This window comes from Staurois parvus, unplaced genomic scaffold (genome assembly GCF_062004578.1).
Source record: "Staurois parvus isolate SC_StPar_1 unplaced genomic scaffold, SC_StPar_1.0 ptg000012l, whole genome shotgun sequence".
Taxonomy (NCBI): Eukaryota; Metazoa; Chordata; class Amphibia; order Anura; family Ranidae; genus Staurois; species Staurois parvus.
Genome location: NW_028317808.1, coordinates 2,180,911 through 2,198,387, shown reverse-complemented (window position 1 = coordinate 2,198,387; position 17,477 = coordinate 2,180,911). Strand labels below are relative to the sequence as shown.

Below are 17,477 nucleotides of genomic sequence, written 5' to 3'. Positions count from 1 at the left end.
TCACGTATGCAGTCAGGCTGATTCACACATGCAGATTGAAGCTCAGGTTTTACAGCTAATACAGTAGTCGATCAGCGGTTCAGGTCAGGTTTACATCAGGTTCAGGACAGGTTTACATCAGGTTCAGAACAGGTTTACATCTTATCCTGTTCACTCATATGCGGTTTAGAAACGATTCCCATAGAAGTCAATAGCCTGTAATCCACAGCTGAACTTGCTCAGAAATTAGACATGACTCTTTTTCAATCGGCATTGATACTTTGCTGCCAGTATGTGAACAGGCACCAAAGGAAGTAATGTTATTTCACATATCATGAAGATTGGATGCGTTTGAACCTAAAGGTCCTTTTTTGGCGCTATGGTTCTTTAAAATGGCCTGCACCAGATTCAAAACTCCATGCTGCCTATGCCAGCAGCTTTACAAACCTGTGTGGCAGATTCAGGTAGTTCTGTTCTGTTTGTACCAAATTAAAAAATAATTACTTTCAGTTTGTAGATAACAAGAAGGTAATTAAAACCAATTCTAAGTTGGTGTACAGAGACAGGCAGAGTGCCTCTCTCTGTTCACTGTGTAGCAAAGCAGCATGTTTGCCACTGTTACCCACCTCCCCCTTTCCCCACACTTGTTGCTGGTTTTTGAGGACACTACTGGCTTCAGAGCCAACAGCCTCCTAGCAACCAGTGACTCTGACAATGGTCGTAGTCCTATAGGAAAGCTGAGACACTAGTTTCCCTTTATGTCCCTTTTTTCCTTGTGATTGACAGCAGGCAGTGCCTAGATTCTACAGCCAATAGCAGGCTGTCTAATGGCTAAGGATTCACCAACTGCCTGCTATGAATCATAAGGGGAGCGAATCTAATGGGTAACCAGTGTCTGTTAATCCCCATCAGGCTCTGCCCACACAGTTTTCAAACTCCTTTGCACTGTGCTGTATGTGTAACAGCTGCAATGGCAGGGGGGAGCACAGCTGCACTGACAGCAGTGTGTCCTTACAGATTCTCCAGCCACAGAATGCCTCCACACCCTCTGTGCATGTCTCTGTTTACAAAAAGGTACATGAATCTGTCACCTGCACCAGCTTTTTTTGTGTAGATCCACGGTAAAATTCTAAAGAGTGCCCTAGACACTCTTTATGAATTCCTCTAAATGTCTTTGGTACTTTCTTTGAACTTGGGTCAAGCAATTTTGACTTTATACTGGCTCTTCACTGGCTGCATGCTTGTCCCATGTAAGTGCTCAAAAAGTACAGAAGCCAGAAACATCCAGGCAACTAACACTTCCAGAAAGAGGTAAGCAATAGTAGCACTCAAAATCTTTTTTCAGCACAGGATTACACACACAAATGAGTACACTCCTTTTGAAAAGTAAGATTTTAATTAATATCTCAATGAACACAAGAACAATTTCTGAAATTTTGACAAAACTGGGTATTATAGAACATTTGTTTAGCTCATTACATGAAAGTAATGTTAATAATATAACTTAGATTACAAAATCTTCAGTTTTGCTGAAATTAGTTGATGCAAAAATGAATACACCACACAACAAAAACTACAGTACTACAGCTAGTATTTTGTATGGCCTCCATGATTTGTAAGGACAGCATCAAGTCTTCAAGGCATGGAATGAACAAGTTGGCAACATATTGCAACATCTATCTTGTTCCATTCTTCAAGAAGGACCTCTTTTAGAGCCTGGATGCTGGATGGAGAGTGATGATCAACTTGTCTTTTCAGAATTCCCCATAGGTGTTCGATTGGGTTCAGATCAGGAGACATAGTTGGCCTCTTTCACCCTGTTCTTCTTCAGAAATGCAACAATGGCCTTAGATGTGTGTTTTGGATCATGTCATCTTGGAAAAGTGCACAACGACCAAGGGCACGGAGCACATCTTCTCTTTCAATATAGAGCAGTACATCTGTGAATTCATGATACCATCAATGAAAGGCAGCTCTTTAACACCAGCAGCACTCATGCAGCCCCACAGAAGGACACTGCCACCACCATGTTTCACTGTAGGCACCATACATTTTTCTTCATACTCCTCACCTTTGCGACGCCATACAGTTTTAAAGCCATCAGTTCCAAAAACATTTATCTTGGTCTAATCCTTCCAGAGTAGAGAGTCCCAGTTGTCTTCTTTTTCAGCATGGGCCCTGGCAAATTCTTGGTAGGCTATTTTGTGCATGGGCTTTATGAGAGGCTACCTTAATGGACGACATCCATGCATACCATTCCTCTGCAGTGTACACTGTATTGTGTCATGGGAAACATTCACCCCAGTTTGGTTTTCTACTAACTGCAGTGAACTTTCATGGAGATTTTCTTCAGCCCTTCTCATCAGAAGACGCTCTTGTCAAGGTGTTAACTTCTGTGGATGGCCTGGATTTCTCTATGAGATGGTTGCAGTTCCATCTTTGTATCTCTCTTGTTACAGTATTTTGACTGATAATTGAAGCTTTACTGATCTTCTTGAAGCCTTCATCTTTCATGTGTAAAGAAATTGTTTTCTCTCTCAGGCAATGTGACATTTCTCTTCCATGTGGTGCCATTGCTGACAACATGAAATGGCAAAGGGTTTTCTTTGTTAAGTAATGCTATTTTTATAATCAACTGTCTGCTGGACACCTGTTTAATATATAATTAGACTCACCTGTAGTTGAGTTCTTACTAATTAGGATTTTATGGTCTAAAGTTTAGCTTTGCTCCTATGACTATCATTTTGGTGTATTCATTTTTACAACATGGTCTTGAATGAATTTGTTAGGAAAAATACTTTTTTGTGTGTGTGCAAATTAACAAATCTTGTTTGTACTCCATAGCCCGCATTTGTGGGAGTATTTTATAGTATAGTGTTTTTGAAAGGAATGATTTTCTGACAAACCTGTTGGGATGTACTTATTTATGCTGAGCACTGTGTATATCTATCTATCTTGTGACATGGGGGATGATTAGTTCTAGTGGTAGATGCTTTTCAAAGTAAGTTCACGTCTGTCAGGAACTTTGTTTCAGGGCCTGGTAGCCCATGTTTATTAAAAAGACAAGAAACAAAAACAAAAGTCCAACATACGCTTTCCCACACAAGGGTTATTCTCCAGTTGTACATACAAATGAAAAATACCAAGCCTCCTGACTACTCCTCTTTAGCACTGCTGGTCACCAGTACCTCTGCTGGTATGGGTCACCCAGACCACTGGCTATTCCCGGCACACAGCGTTGGACTTCTTTAACGCACACAGCCTTGAGCCCTTTTGATGCACACTGCCTTGAGCCCTTTTGATGCATGCAGCCTTGAGCCCTTTTGATGCACTCAGCTTTGAACCCTTTTGATGCACACAGCATCTGTCTCACATAGAGACTCTCAATGGCAGCCAGTGCTCCAAATGTACTCCACTCCCCCTTGCAACTCTCAGCAGACCATCATTACAAAGGCTGTGATCACCTGGGCCCACACCCTGCTGGGGTGTGCAGCTAATGCTTTCTTATGACTTCAAACATTTCCAATAATACATTAGTTACTTCAAGACATCCCAAGTCTATACTCAAGATCTTTGTATGGACGTTTCCCTTCTAAGAGACATGGAGGGTCTCCTTCACTGCAGCTTGATATACTTGAGGATACCTCCACCCTACTGTACGTAACCATCACCAGCCCACTCACCAGCTGGAGTGCGGTCAGATATGTGTCTCACACTTATCTCCTCGACCTCAGCATCAGGGAACCACTGCAAGTCATAACCAGTTATACTAACATTTTTAAACTTGACACTCTTCCGTTGTTGGGCTGTGCATAACACCTTTGCCATGCATGCGCCCTGAATTGGTCCATCTGACTGGAGGGGAACAACCTTCTCAGGGGCTAATGCACCCTCAACCACCGGCTACCCTGCGATCCCTCCTTCTGGCAGAGCAGTTGCTATATCCACGCCCTTGTCACATACTATAGCCTTGTCTCTGCTATACAGATCAAAATTGTAAGAGCACACTTTGACTCATACCATTTTGTCAAGTACAGCAGGCTGTAATATCTCACTTTTACCAATCAGCTCTGGTGGTGCTACTGATATACACAGCTTTCTACTTTCAGCTCTAAACAGGTTGACTTAACCCCTTACCAACCAAGTTGCACATAAGGTTAGTCAGCTGCTCCCACACACTCTCACAGCATGGTACAGACCCCCCTCTGTTCCACCAGAGCAGTATGGGTGCTGTCCTGGACAATCTCTGAGTCCAACACATGGAGACCCCCGGAAACTTCCATGGACAACCTTGTGGCCCTGCCTCTGGTTGCCAAGGGAGATATCCCCCCTTCATCATTATTATTGAACACATCACCAACATACTTACATATATCATCAGTTGTGGGATGTCTCAACCTTTTATTCATAAGCTCTATAGCGAACCTGGGAAACCCTCAGCTCCATTGCTGCGGGCTCCTGGGAGGTTTCCCTGGGCAACTCTGCAGCACCTGTCACTAGGGAACCTGACACGCAGACTGTTTTGGTTACCCCTAGATTACTATTCCCAGCATTCTGCTGGATTACACCAGGCACATACAGAGTCCCCAAGTCTTTTTAAGTCCTTAATCTTGCTGCAAGTTGTTCTTCAACCTGTGCCTCCCCCCTACTCAGAGTAGCACACTTCAGCAAATCCATGCCCATACACTCAGCAGAATTCCCCGCCGCACACACTCCTGCTTCACTAGGATCAATGGCATAAACTGCAATAGTCTTGCCAGCTCCTGTAACAGTTGACTTTGGTGTCAGTTGAGTGCGCGGTCTCTCAGCTGCATCCTCACAGGCTACTGCCCCTATGTAGCTACAGGGCAACATTGCAGCCATATTCCAGAACATAGGGCAAGTAAAGATCCCATGCCCCACTTGACCACACTCCAAGCACGGTACTGGACTCTGAGATTTAATTTCTTGGCAACTCTCCAATGACTTGCTCTCTCCGGTTGCCATCAGATACTGCTCTCGAGGACACCACTGGTAGTGACCTTGGGCAGGCAGACTCCTTGGATTCCAGACATTATGGATGCCCTGGACATTGCTGCCACTCCTCCTTGCCACATGCTGTTGCACACCTGGATTCATATTGCCATGCACAACACCTTTCACTTTCCCTTTAACTGGAGGTGACACAATCAGTTTGCACCAGTCCACAGCTAATTCCCACACAGCTGAATTTTCTGGCCTGGCTGGGTCATGTGGCAAAATACCTTCTAGCCACAGTATCCTCTCTCTTGCTTCAGCAAGGATTGCATCCTTTCTTCACTTTGACCGCCCCATTGTTGCAGTCACGCACACAGAGACTTGTTGCACAGTTTGACTCTCCTTGTTCAGGTGCATCACCTGCACACAATGTCTATTGCCTGGCTGAATTGCACAAACAGTTCCTGACGTTCAAACTCACTATAGAGCAAGGACCCGGATTCCATCGTCTTCTGGCCGCATCCGACAACCACTTGTGACATGGGGGATGATTAACTCTAGTGGTAGATGCTTTTCAAAGTAAGTTCACATCCGTCAGGAACTCTATTTAAGGGCCTGGCAGCCCATGTTTATTAAAAAGGCAAGAAACAAAAAAAAAGTCCAACATACGCTTTCCCACACAGGGGTTCTTCTCCAGTTGTAAATACAAATGAAAAATACCAAGCCTCCTGGCTACTCATTAGCACTGCTGGTCAGCAGTACCTCTGCTGATATGGGTCTCCCAGACCACTAACTATTCCCGGCACACAGCGTTGGACTTCTTTTAACGTACTCAGCATTGGACTTCTTTTAACGTACTCAGCATTGGACTTCTTTTAACGTACTCAGTATTGAGCTCTTTTGATGCACACAGATTTGAGCCCTTTTGGTGCGCATAGCATCTGTCTCACATAGAGACTCTCAATGGCAGCCACTGCTCCAACTGCACTTTACTCCCCCCTTGCAACTTTCAGCAGACCATCAATATAAGGCATGTGAGCACCTGGACCCACGCCCTGCTGGTTGACTACAAAACCTGAACACTGGATTAGAGATTTCTTCCCTCCCAAGGCACCAGATATATCAAAATCTGGAGAAACCTGCAACAGCAGTTTTCGCCACTCAAAATCTATGCTCCGCAGTTCTGCACTCCACACATGTGCAAACCCTGTGTCCATTTCCTGACCTTTTTCAGCCTGGGACAGGGCCCTGCAATGTTAATATATATATATATATATATATATATATATATATATATATATATATATATCTTTTGTTTTGTGTAATACATTTTTATGAGTTTGTTGGTTATTTGAATTGGTACCTAATTACCTACCTAATTTTCCCTTTCCTTGATATTGATGAAAGGTTATATTTGTCTCCCATGGGACTGTTCAATGGAAAACTGTATATAGTTATGTTTTATACATGAGAGTGCTACTAGTATTACCAGTAATTAAAGGAGAAGTAGGGCCAAAGCTCTTTTTCTAGGAGTGTACTTAATTCTGCTCTACTGTGAACCAGAATTAGCCAACAGTGATCTAAAGCCTGCTGTCAGCTGATGTCACAGATAGTATTGTTACCTCATCCCTTTAAAACTGAACACATATTAGCCACATGCCTACCGGACACTTTTACCCCCTCCTGCTCAGGCCAATTTTCAGCTTTCAGCGCTCTCACACTTTGAATGAAAATTGCGCGGTCATGCAACACTGTGCCCGTATGAAATTTTTATAATTTTATTCACACAAATAGAGCTTTCTTTTGGTGGTATTTAATCACCACTGGGTGTTTTATTTTTTTGCGCTATAGACAAAAAAAGAGCAACAAATTTGAAAAAGAAAAAGGTTTTCTTTGTTTCTGTTATAAAATTTTGCAAACAGGTAATTTTTCTCTTTCACTGATGTGCGTTGATGAGGCGGCACTGATAGGCAACACTGATGTGGTGGCATGGATAAGCAGCACTGATGAGGTGGCACTGATGAGGCAGCACTGGTGAGCTTTAATGAGGCATGATGATGCTGCCCTGATATGCATCAATGATGGTCACTGATAGATGGCACTGATGGGCAACACTGACAGGCGCGCTGACTGGCGCCACTGACTGACAGCACTGATCACTGACTGGCAGCACTGACTGATGGCACTGACTGGTGGCACTGCTGGGCACTTATCATCAGGGCACTGATCATCAGTGCCAATCTGCTCTGTGACAGCATGAGGAAAGTGCTGCAGATAACCGGCAACTGTATTTACTTTGTGATCTGCTGTGTCATTGGACACAGCTGATCACATGGTAAAATGCCGCTCTGATTGGCCTTTTACCTGATTACGTGATCAGCTGTGTCCCACTGGGGGAGTGCAGGAGGGCACGGTCTGGGAGTGTAGCTGTCATTTGGCTATAGTGCGGTTACCAAGTGGTTAATTACACAGGGTCTGTGGCTCATTAAGGTGGTAATTAAACTCACTTAGTGCCTTATCTGCATTAAATTAGCCTCAGAACCTGTGTAATTAATATATGTTTGGTTTTAAAGGAATGAGGTGGCAACCATAGTCATGGACCCTCTCCAGACTCTGGAAGGATCCTGCCAATAATGTTGGGATCCACCCATGCCTTACAGGCAGCTGGGTCAGCCTCTCAGCATGCTGTTGAAAGCCTGAGTCAGCCTTTTCTGTCCCCTTTCCTGTCACTCCAGTGAGCTTTAGAGGAGCAGAGCTCAGAGTGGTGAATGACAGTCACTGTTCTGCAGCTAGCGGTCATGTATTTGTTCAGTTCTCAGGCTTACAGCTGGCAGGAGACAGCTTGCAGCGTCAAACTGCTGCTGCAGCGGGTAGGTATCACTGACCTGAGCCAGGTCGTCAGGTCCTGAGCCAGGTCATGAACGTTAGGTCAATACACACATCGTGGCTTGGCCAAGCCCCCGTTCTCTCCTCTAAATTTTAAACTGACAGCAGCAGGAACCTATGGCTCTTGGTGTTCCAGGAGAGACCAGGAGAGTGGGGCTGCAGATGGGACAGCAATAAATCATGAGAGGACTCATGTAGGCCATATATAGGTTGAATTTCCAAACAAATTTTCTTTAGAAAATTGGAAATGTTGTGTGTTTCGTAATCCGATGGTGCCACTTTTGATTTCAAAATTCAACCAACCAAGCCTACAAATCAACCTCATATTGCTACAGACAAGAATTTTCGTGGCCAAGAATTTTCTTTCCAGGTCACCGCTCAGGCTCATTTCTTTTTTTTTATATTTCTCACACGATTCTCCCATCATTCATTCAAAATTTGTTTGTTATTCAAAAAATTTCCGACATGCCCGATCACTCAAATTCAATGGTCACACGAAAATCGTCCATTTCTGTGACCCACTAATGGTGCAAAATTCAAACGAAAATTCTTAGAAAAGATTTTTGAAAGAAAATTCTTTCGGAATTCGACCCAGGTATGGCCGGCTTCAGTTAAGTGTTAGGGGAGGGGAGGGGAGCAGGGACAGACTGACAACTCATGGGGCCCCCGGGCAATAGGGGATCATGGGGCCCTGTGTCCTTTCCCACACTCAAAGCACACCCAAAATAGCCTATAAAAGGTACCAGAGGCATTTCATGGGGCCCCCTACTGACCCCGGGCCCTCGGGCAGTGCCCGAGTGTTCGAATGGTGAGTCCGCCCCTGGAGGGGAGCACAACAAATGGTGGGACTTTTTGACCTTGACACCCTGGTCACATCGGGTGCGACTTGGCATACCATTCGCATGCCATGCGACTTGCATATCGTATGCCAAGTCGTATCCTATTATCCACAATTAGAGTGGACAAATTGGTGCGGTCCCGACTTGGTCGGAGCTGCACCGATTTCCAAAGTAGTACATGTACTACTTTTGGTGCGATTTCTTGCAAATTGCATCTGAAATCGGCATCTCACCCGACTTTGAAATTGTGCGACTTCACTGTAAGTCGCACGATATCAAAGTCGGGCTGATGTGACTGGGGGGGGGGGTAATGCAGGGAATGCACAGTGGCTTAGTGTTTAGCACTTCCGCCTGGCAGTACTCGGGTCGTTGTGTTCGAATACCAACCACCTGCCTGGAGTTTGCATGTTCTCCTGGTGCCTGCGTGGGTTTCCTCCGGGTACTCCGGTTTCCTCCTACACTCCAAAGACATGCAGGTAGGTTAATTGGATCTGTCTAAATTGTCCATAGTATACGTATGAATGTAAGTTAGGAACCTTAGATTGTACGCCCCTTGAGGATTAGTGACTGATGTGAATGGACAATATATATATATATGTAAAGCACTGCGTAAATTGACGGTGCTATATAAGTACCTGAAATAAATAAATGCATTAGTGTGCAGGGGCGGACTGACAACTCATGGGGCCCCTGGGCAATAGGGGATCATGGGGCCCCTGTGTCCTTGCCCAAACTCAAAAAAACCTATGAAAAAGGTACCAGGGGCATCTCATGGGGCCCCCTACTGACCCCGGGCCCTCGGGCAATGCCCGAGTTTCCAAACGGTCAGTCCGCTCCTGTTAGTGCGTTAAGGTAAAAAATGTTCTAAGTTTAGAGCCACTTTAATTGTTGAGTTTAACAGTATTTACACTGCAGCGGGCCTTAGGAAGAGGTGTTTAGAATCAAGACTAAGGAGTAAGGAAATGAATCCACAATGCACTATTTAGATTTCATTTTTCCCTGGAGTTGGCCTTTAATCTAATGAGAAGTAAACATGCTTTGTGGCTGCTGTCTTAAATGAGTCAACATGGATTATTTAATCAATGATTGCACTAAATCCTTCTAGGCAATGCTGTTTTAGCCATTTTAAGCTAGTACCAGGTTGTCGGGCCTACGTGAATCCTATGAAAATGACTGGGTTACAAAGTTCCCATTGTGACAAGCCATGCTCCAAGCTGTCACATGCTTTCTCCGTGTCGATTCCTTTATATTCCATAAGCAACATCACTTTGCAGCTTTTAATGTGATGGCACTGTTTTGTGTTACACTGTCCTGAAATCCCTTTCAGAACACAAATGACATCTATTAGACAACAGATGTGCATGGGTGTCATTTTAATGATCTATGGCGTTGCTTTTCTTAATTCCCATTGATTTTCTGTGTAACTGCACTGGTATTGATCTGCACAACCGCATTTCCTGCCTAAATGCTTATAAATAGTCTCCTTATGTGTTTAAAAGGCTGTGCAGTTATTATTGTGTTGACTATGAAAATTAAATTTTGTGAACTATTAATCTCACATTATAATGTATACAGAGAGAACTGTAACTGTATATTTGTATAAGCAGATGCCTGATCTAGCAGCTGTTACATAGGCTTCTCTGTGACACAGGCAATGTAATAACAATAAAATCTAGTAGATATCAACGGCGTATGAAGCATTACAGTGGCCTGTTTACTGATCTGCGACTGTAACTGTGGCAACCCTACAGCTTTCCAATACAAAACGCCACACTTACCTCTACAAAGATGAAGCATGGTATAATTGAGTAGCTGCGATGGGTATTGTTCTCCAAAGCCATTTCCTGTCAGCTGGAAAGGTCTGTGATACCTAAAATGTCTGGAACAGAGAAGAAAAAAAAGGAAATCTTTAAACATTTAACCTGGTTTAGCTCGGGGCAGTGAAAATGACATTTAGAAACGGCAAAAGTCGCTATAACGGTTTGCAGAAAAACTCAATCACCGTATTCTACGAAGCCTTTGCAATCAATCAGAATTTTTCACTCATCTAATTTCATAATCCAGAAATGTGATTGATCGTTGCTCCTTGTGCGGTGTGTTCACATAGTACAATTTCAAATACAGCAAGAAGTGTAGGCTTTTATCAGAATAGAATACCTATAAAAAGGCATACACTTGACATGACGGGATCTGCTGTCATCTCCCAGTGCTGTCTATTAATTCTTGGAGTGCAGGTGCAGCTGCTAGACTGGAATATTGACTGCTTATTATAAAGAACATTTAAAGGTGTCAGCAAGCTTGCATTTGGAAAAAAAATGTAATTATAACATTAATATGGTGTGAATTTCCATACATAAATTCTTTGTTGCTAGCAAGTTGCTCTGCAGCTACAATAGCGCTGATTTTGTTTTGGTATCCAAAACCAGAATCCAGTTTGTCACTATTTTTTAAGGCAGGTTCACATCAGATGCAAATTCAGTGCATTTTTAAAAGAAAAGTTCACCTTTTGTAACATGTTACATGTTACGAAAGGTGAACTTTTCTTTTAAAAATGTTTAAACATGTTACATCCATATTCAGGATGTAACATGTTACAAAAGGACCAGACCCCGCTCCTCCCCTCTTCCAGATCCCCTGTTTTGACAGCTAACACGTGATCTTCTCCCCCCGCTAGCTTGTCACAATTTAAAAAAAAACATGGACACTGTGAACGGGAAAACTACAAGTTCCAACAGTCTTATGGCTGTCGGCTCGTAGTTCTCATTGAACTACTACAGTGCTGTTGAGTGCTGTGGTAGTTCATTGAGTCCTCCCTTTCAGAGTCCATATGCTTGCCCATACTAGCTACATACACTGACAGGTCTGCAGGAGTCCTGCATGGCACTAATGATCTGCTGATCGCTGCTGCAATGCTTTCCAGGATCCCTAAACAAAAAATAGTAAATACACATTTTTTTTTACCTGCAAAAAAATTTGAGTTTTATTATTTTTGGTTAAAAGGTGAGCTTATTCTTTAATCTGCATTTAAAACGCATGCACAGTGTTTTCTATCTATTCCAATAGCCTTAATTCACACAAGTGAAGTTAGTTCCAGTACAGTCAACAAAAGTAGAACATGATGTTCTGTGTAGAACACATCTGGAATGCATCAAAATGTATGTAAACACACCAAAAATGCACCATTTATGCACATTGTCCTGAGATATTTCAAGTGTCAAAATAAAAAAGAGGAAACAAAATGCACTGGTACGCATTGAAAATGCAACAAAAATGCATGTGCAAAACACATCCAGAACACAGAAATTGCGGTGTGAAGCAGCTCTTATTTAATTTTTTTTTAAACTCAAGAAATTCTAGTTTCTGGTTTTACATTTTTGAGATCTCAATCTTTCTTGTGCATAAGTGGTTGGTTAGTAAGGTATCATAACACACAAGCTGAGAAGTTGAACCATTATCTACCCCATTTTAGGCAGATGTTCTCCAATCTACAAAAAAAAGAATGGAAAAATGTTTGGAATAAACATAAACCTATCTTAAGATAAAAATAGTAAGATACTGTATCAGGGGTGGACTGACAACTCATGGGGCCCCTGGGCAATAGGGGATCAGAGGGCCCCTGTGTCCTTGCCCAAACTCAAAAAAGCCTATGAAAAAGGTACCAGGGGCATCTCATGGGGCCCCCTACTGACCCCGGGCCCTCGGGCAGTTTCCAAATGGTCAGTCCGCCCCTGTACTCAATGCACCACTTGTACTTTTTATGTTGTCAGCCTTCTTTAATTCTATGGTAAGGTGTACTCTAGCTAGAAAACAAACTTACACTTGTTCCTGTGTATAGTATTCATTCAGTGTTCTTGCGTATGGTATTTTAATACAATTGGGCCTATTCACACAGTTTTTTCTTCATTTCTAACCAGGTGCGGACTGACAACTCATGGGGCCCCCGGGCAATAGGGGATCATGGGGCCCCTGTGTCCTTGCCCAAACTCAAAAAAGCCTATGAAAAAGGTACCAGGGGCATCTCATGGGGCCCCCTACTGACCCTGGGCGCTCGGGCAGTGCCCGAGTTTCCAAATGGTCAGTCCGCCCCTGTTTCTAACACTGTTTCATTAATATTGCACATTATGTAGTTGTGGGGAAAGGTAGTCACTTCAGAAAACTGAATAATGCATTGTATCTTAAAAAATTAGACCAGTTTTTTAAGTGGCAGTATAGTAACCTTTTAAGTGTTATTTTGCCTCCTCAGCTAATATTTTTACCAGTTGTGGACTTTTGGCATACTACCCACACCCCAAAAAAGTCATCTAAATACTTAGAGTGTAATTTGACATTCACAGAACAATATCTGCAGTGTCAATAAGAGTTACAATGCAGCAATGTTGTTATTGCTACAGTGTAACCACTTTGGTTCATTCATCGCAAGTTAATGGTGTGACCTATGAGGTCAGGTAAAGTAACCTTAAAAAAGAGTTCCGGTTTCTCAAAAAAAAAAATAAAAGTCAACAGCTACAAATACTGTAGGTGCTGACATTTACTAAAAGGACACATACATGTCCAGGTGTCTGCACCTGAGCCAATTTCCTTAGGAGGGGCTGAAAATCGCTGTGGCAAACTCAGCCGAAAGTGGGAGTGGGTACCTGTCCAAAACCAGGTACCCATTCCCCCCAAAAAAGTGCCAAATGTGGCAGTGGAGAAGGAAGGATGCAAACAAGTGGAACTTCCCTTTTTGGGTGGAGTTCCACTTCAAAGTAGTTCTAAAGGCTAAATGTTTTTTATCCTAATGCATTCTCTGCATTAAGGTAAAATAACGTATAAGTGCAGCCCCCCCCCCCCTTATACTCACCTGAGCCTGATTTCGATCCAGTGATGTGTACGAGAGCAGAAGCTCTCCTGGCTCTGTCCCTCCTCATAGGCTCAGAGACAGTAGTGGGAGCCATTGGCTCACACTGCTGTCATTAACAGCCAATGAGGAGGACGCAGGAGACAGGGCCGAGCCGTACTCTGTGGGTCAATGGACACACAGAGTTCAGCTCAGAAGCGAGCCCATATAAGTGCCCCATATCAAGCGGCTTGCTACCGCGGCACTCAGCACGGGGGGGGGGGGGTGCCAGGAGACTCGAGAAGAGGACCGGGGCTGCTCTGTGCAACACCACTGCACAAAGCAACTAAGTATAACATGTTTGCTATTTTTTTTTTGTAAATGGTTTGCAATCAAATAAAAAGCTAAAAAAAACCTGAATACTTTATTAGCTCTAAACAGCCATAATAAACTCTGTCCCCATTTATAAACAATTTACCCATGTTTTGTAAAATAAATAAAATTTTAGCATTGTTATAAATGAGACAAAATGCTGAAAAAAATGTATACTATTTTACTTAGAATTAACACTAAAAATGAACATTCCTTGTGTTACATCTTCTGTCTACAGAAAGCTTAAAAAAGATATATTTTTAAGAAAATATTCCCAAGAGAAATGGGCCCACGGAAGAAATGCAAAAATTGGTCTGGTCCATAAAGGGTATACAGATGTAAGAGCTGAAGTGTTTAATGGCAGGAATGAGAAATATACTTGAAATACAATTCACAAAGAGAAAATGACCTTTCAGCACTCAGTATTAAGGTGTAGTACAGTCTCTCTCAGAATTTATTTGGTATTGAACAGCTCAGAAAATGAAGTGTGTACACCCCCTCTGTTATCAGAAAGCACTGGAAAGGAAAAAAATAACACAGAAAGCATAATGGATACAGAATAACATCAAGGCTATAAAAATAACACAGGCTTAAAGGAGAAGTATAGCCAAAGCTTTTTGGCTGTACTTCTATGAATCACAGGACTGCACTTAGTACTGCGCTCCTGTGACCTATTTTGGGCTAAAGCCTGCTGTCCGCTGATGTCAATGGCTGTCAACTGACGCCACAGAGCTGGACCCACCCAGCTGCCTGGACCTGAGACAGCCGCTCCCATTCCCTCTACTGTCCAGCACTCCACTGAATGTTGAAAGAGACTGAATGGAGACTGACAGCCACCAACTCTCTGCAGTCTGAAGTCCGAAAGCTGAGCGATCAGCAGTTTGATCGCTCAGTTCTCCGTTTTAGAGCCAGCAAGGGACAGATGAAGCATCAGACCTATACTGCATCCAACTAGGGGAGTATATATTTTTTTTTTTGTTTACTGAAACCCATCTCTTTTAATGCACACATACCACACAATTGTGTATGCAATAATGATTCTAGTGCTTGTGAATTGCAAGTTTCAGTAAGCAAAATAAAAGAGCAGTAACACACGAATAGATAAATTAACTTCTGCTCTAAAAATGCTGAACTTTGCGAACTGTCCCCATTGTCTTTCATTTTTCATCCAAGGAAATCTCATCCCTTGTCCAAAGCCGCATATTCTTATGTTGACATAACTTCATCATGTGTCATGACAATCTAAATGTGCACTTGGCAAAAGCTTGTCATGTGTCTGACTAAATCTCATCAAACGTACATCAGGCATAACTTATTTGTCTGATGAGCTATGCGGTGTCTGATATAAAATTAGACATTGGCTAGATTCACACTATATATTAGCAAGCTGATGCTCTTTCTTATGCATTGCTTTAAGTTTTACTGATTTAATGTTCATGTTGCTGCATTTTTGTAATTTTATGCCTTTCTATGCCTCCTGAGGCTCTTGGTTTCACACATTCTTGCTTTTTTGAGACTGCCTATGGGCCCTTTAATGTGATGAATGACCTTACTGACCAATAGGTATGAACTGAGCTCACCTGAGTTCAGTTTGAGGCTGGTTTAGCACAATTTACTAAAGTTTGGGTGTCAAATCATAACCCCATTGAAGTCAAATTTCAAACTAGTAATAGCCATATTCTTGGCTAATAGCAAAGTTTTGTGGAATAAATGGAATGGGTCACTGCATTGGGTAACATATACCAAAGCAATAAAAAAATTCACATTCCATTGATGGGGAACTGCGATTTTACTAATGCTTAAAAATACATACCAGACCCTAATCCTTAATGATTGTCTGGTACTCCACAAAAAACAAAAAGACAGCGTGAAATCCCTCCCAAATTCAGGTCTGGTATGCATATTAAGGAGGAACCCCACTCAATAAATCAAGAAAAAAAAGTGGTGAGGTCCCCCCCAAAATCTATATCAGATGCTTATACGAGTATACATTCTGAACCGTAACAGGCCACATGACAACAACATTGGGAGGGTGGCAGGAGGCCATGTTGACGGGGACCATGGCCCCTTTCCCACAACTGTGGCCTGGAGGTTGAGGGTGTCTGCAGATGGGGGGTGCTTATAGGAATGTGGAAACCCCTTTTAAAAATGAGGGGGTTGCCAGATACTGACAACCCCCACTTGAACGAGTAAGGGGTACTCATTTACACAAAAAAGTGAAAAGTGCAAATAAGGACACAAACATTATGCCATTTCCTTTTTTAAAAAATAAAACCCATCACAAATGAGCCACAAAGTAAATCTATCAGCACATACCTTGTCCAGTGATGCAGATACCTGTTAGTCACTATAAATGATGCCTGCCAACCGCCAAAACAAAAACACCCGCTGACTGACATACATGTCCAATCTCGACACTTGCTGCAAATGACATCTGACTGCCCCTGATGTAAATGTAAACAAAGAGACTGGGGTCTCCCAGGTGATGTCTTGGTCAAAATCTGAAATATTCATCCTTGTAGGGGGAGATGTATTGTTCTTACCACTGCTTTACTTTTTGGGGGGGAATAGAGAAGTGATGTTACATAGTTAATCTGGCTGAAAAAAGACAAAAGTCCATCCAGTTCAACCATTAAAAAAAAAAAGTTATAATCCTCTACCCACAGTTGATCCAGAGGAAGGCAAAAAAACCCAGGAAAGCATGATCCACTTTGCTCCTACAGAGAAAAAAATTCATTCTGATCCCCCGAGAGGCAATCGGATATTCCCTGGTTCAACTTTACCTATAAATGTTATTATCCAGTTATAGTCTGTGTATCTAAGAAACAATCTAGGCTTTTTTGAAGCAATTCACTGAGCTGGCCAGAACTAACTCTTCAGGGAGTCTTTTCCACATTTTCATAGCTCTCACTGTGAAGAAACCTTTCCATGTTTGGAGATTAAATTTACTTTCCTCCAGACGTAAAGAGTGCCCCCTTGTCCTCTGTGATGACCTCAGGGTGAATAGCTCTACACCGAGTTCACTATATGAACCACTGATGTATTTATACAGTTGATCATATTCCTCCCTAATCTCCTCTTCTCAAGAGAGAATAAATTCAGTTCCTCTAATCTTTCCTCATATCTGAGCTCCTCCATGCCTCTTATCAGTTTGGTTGCCCTTCTCTGTACTATCTTCAGTTCCCCAAAGTTCTTTTTGTGAATTGGTGCCCAAAACAGAACTGCATATTCCATATGAGGTCTTACTAATGATTTGTACAGGTGTAATATGATATATCTGTCTCTGGAGTCTATACCTCTTTTAATACAAGAGAGGATTTTGCTCACTTTAGAAACCGCAGCATGGCATTGCATGCCATTATTAACCTTGTGATCTACCAGACCTCCCAGATCCTTCTCCACCATTGATTCACCCAATTGCACCCCCAACCTAGTATGTATGATGCATTAATATTCTTAGCCCCCAATTGCATAACCTTACATTTATCAACATAAAACCTCATTTACCACATAGTTGCCCAAATAAACAGTGCATTGAGGTCAGCTTGTAAGTTGAGTATATCCTGTAAGGACGATATTCCACAACACCAGCTTGGTGTCATCTGCAAAGACTGAAATGGTATTTTTAA

General features: G+C 42.5%; 1 protein-coding gene across 2 annotated transcripts in view; it reads right to left on the bottom strand.

Moving 5' to 3' along the window:
* Window positions 1–17,477, bottom strand: part of PLPPR1 (phospholipid phosphatase related 1) — a 241,855-nt gene that overhangs the window by 91,532 nt on the left and 132,846 nt on the right. For both annotated transcript variants that reach the window (XM_089674666.1, XM_089674675.1), the window contains exon 2: window positions 10,439–10,539. In XM_089674666.1, the coding sequence (XP_089530792.1) occupies window positions 10,439–10,501 (63 nt within the window). In that variant the 5' untranslated portion in view covers window positions 10,502–10,539. The remainder of the gene's footprint in view (window positions 1–10,438; window positions 10,540–17,477) is intronic.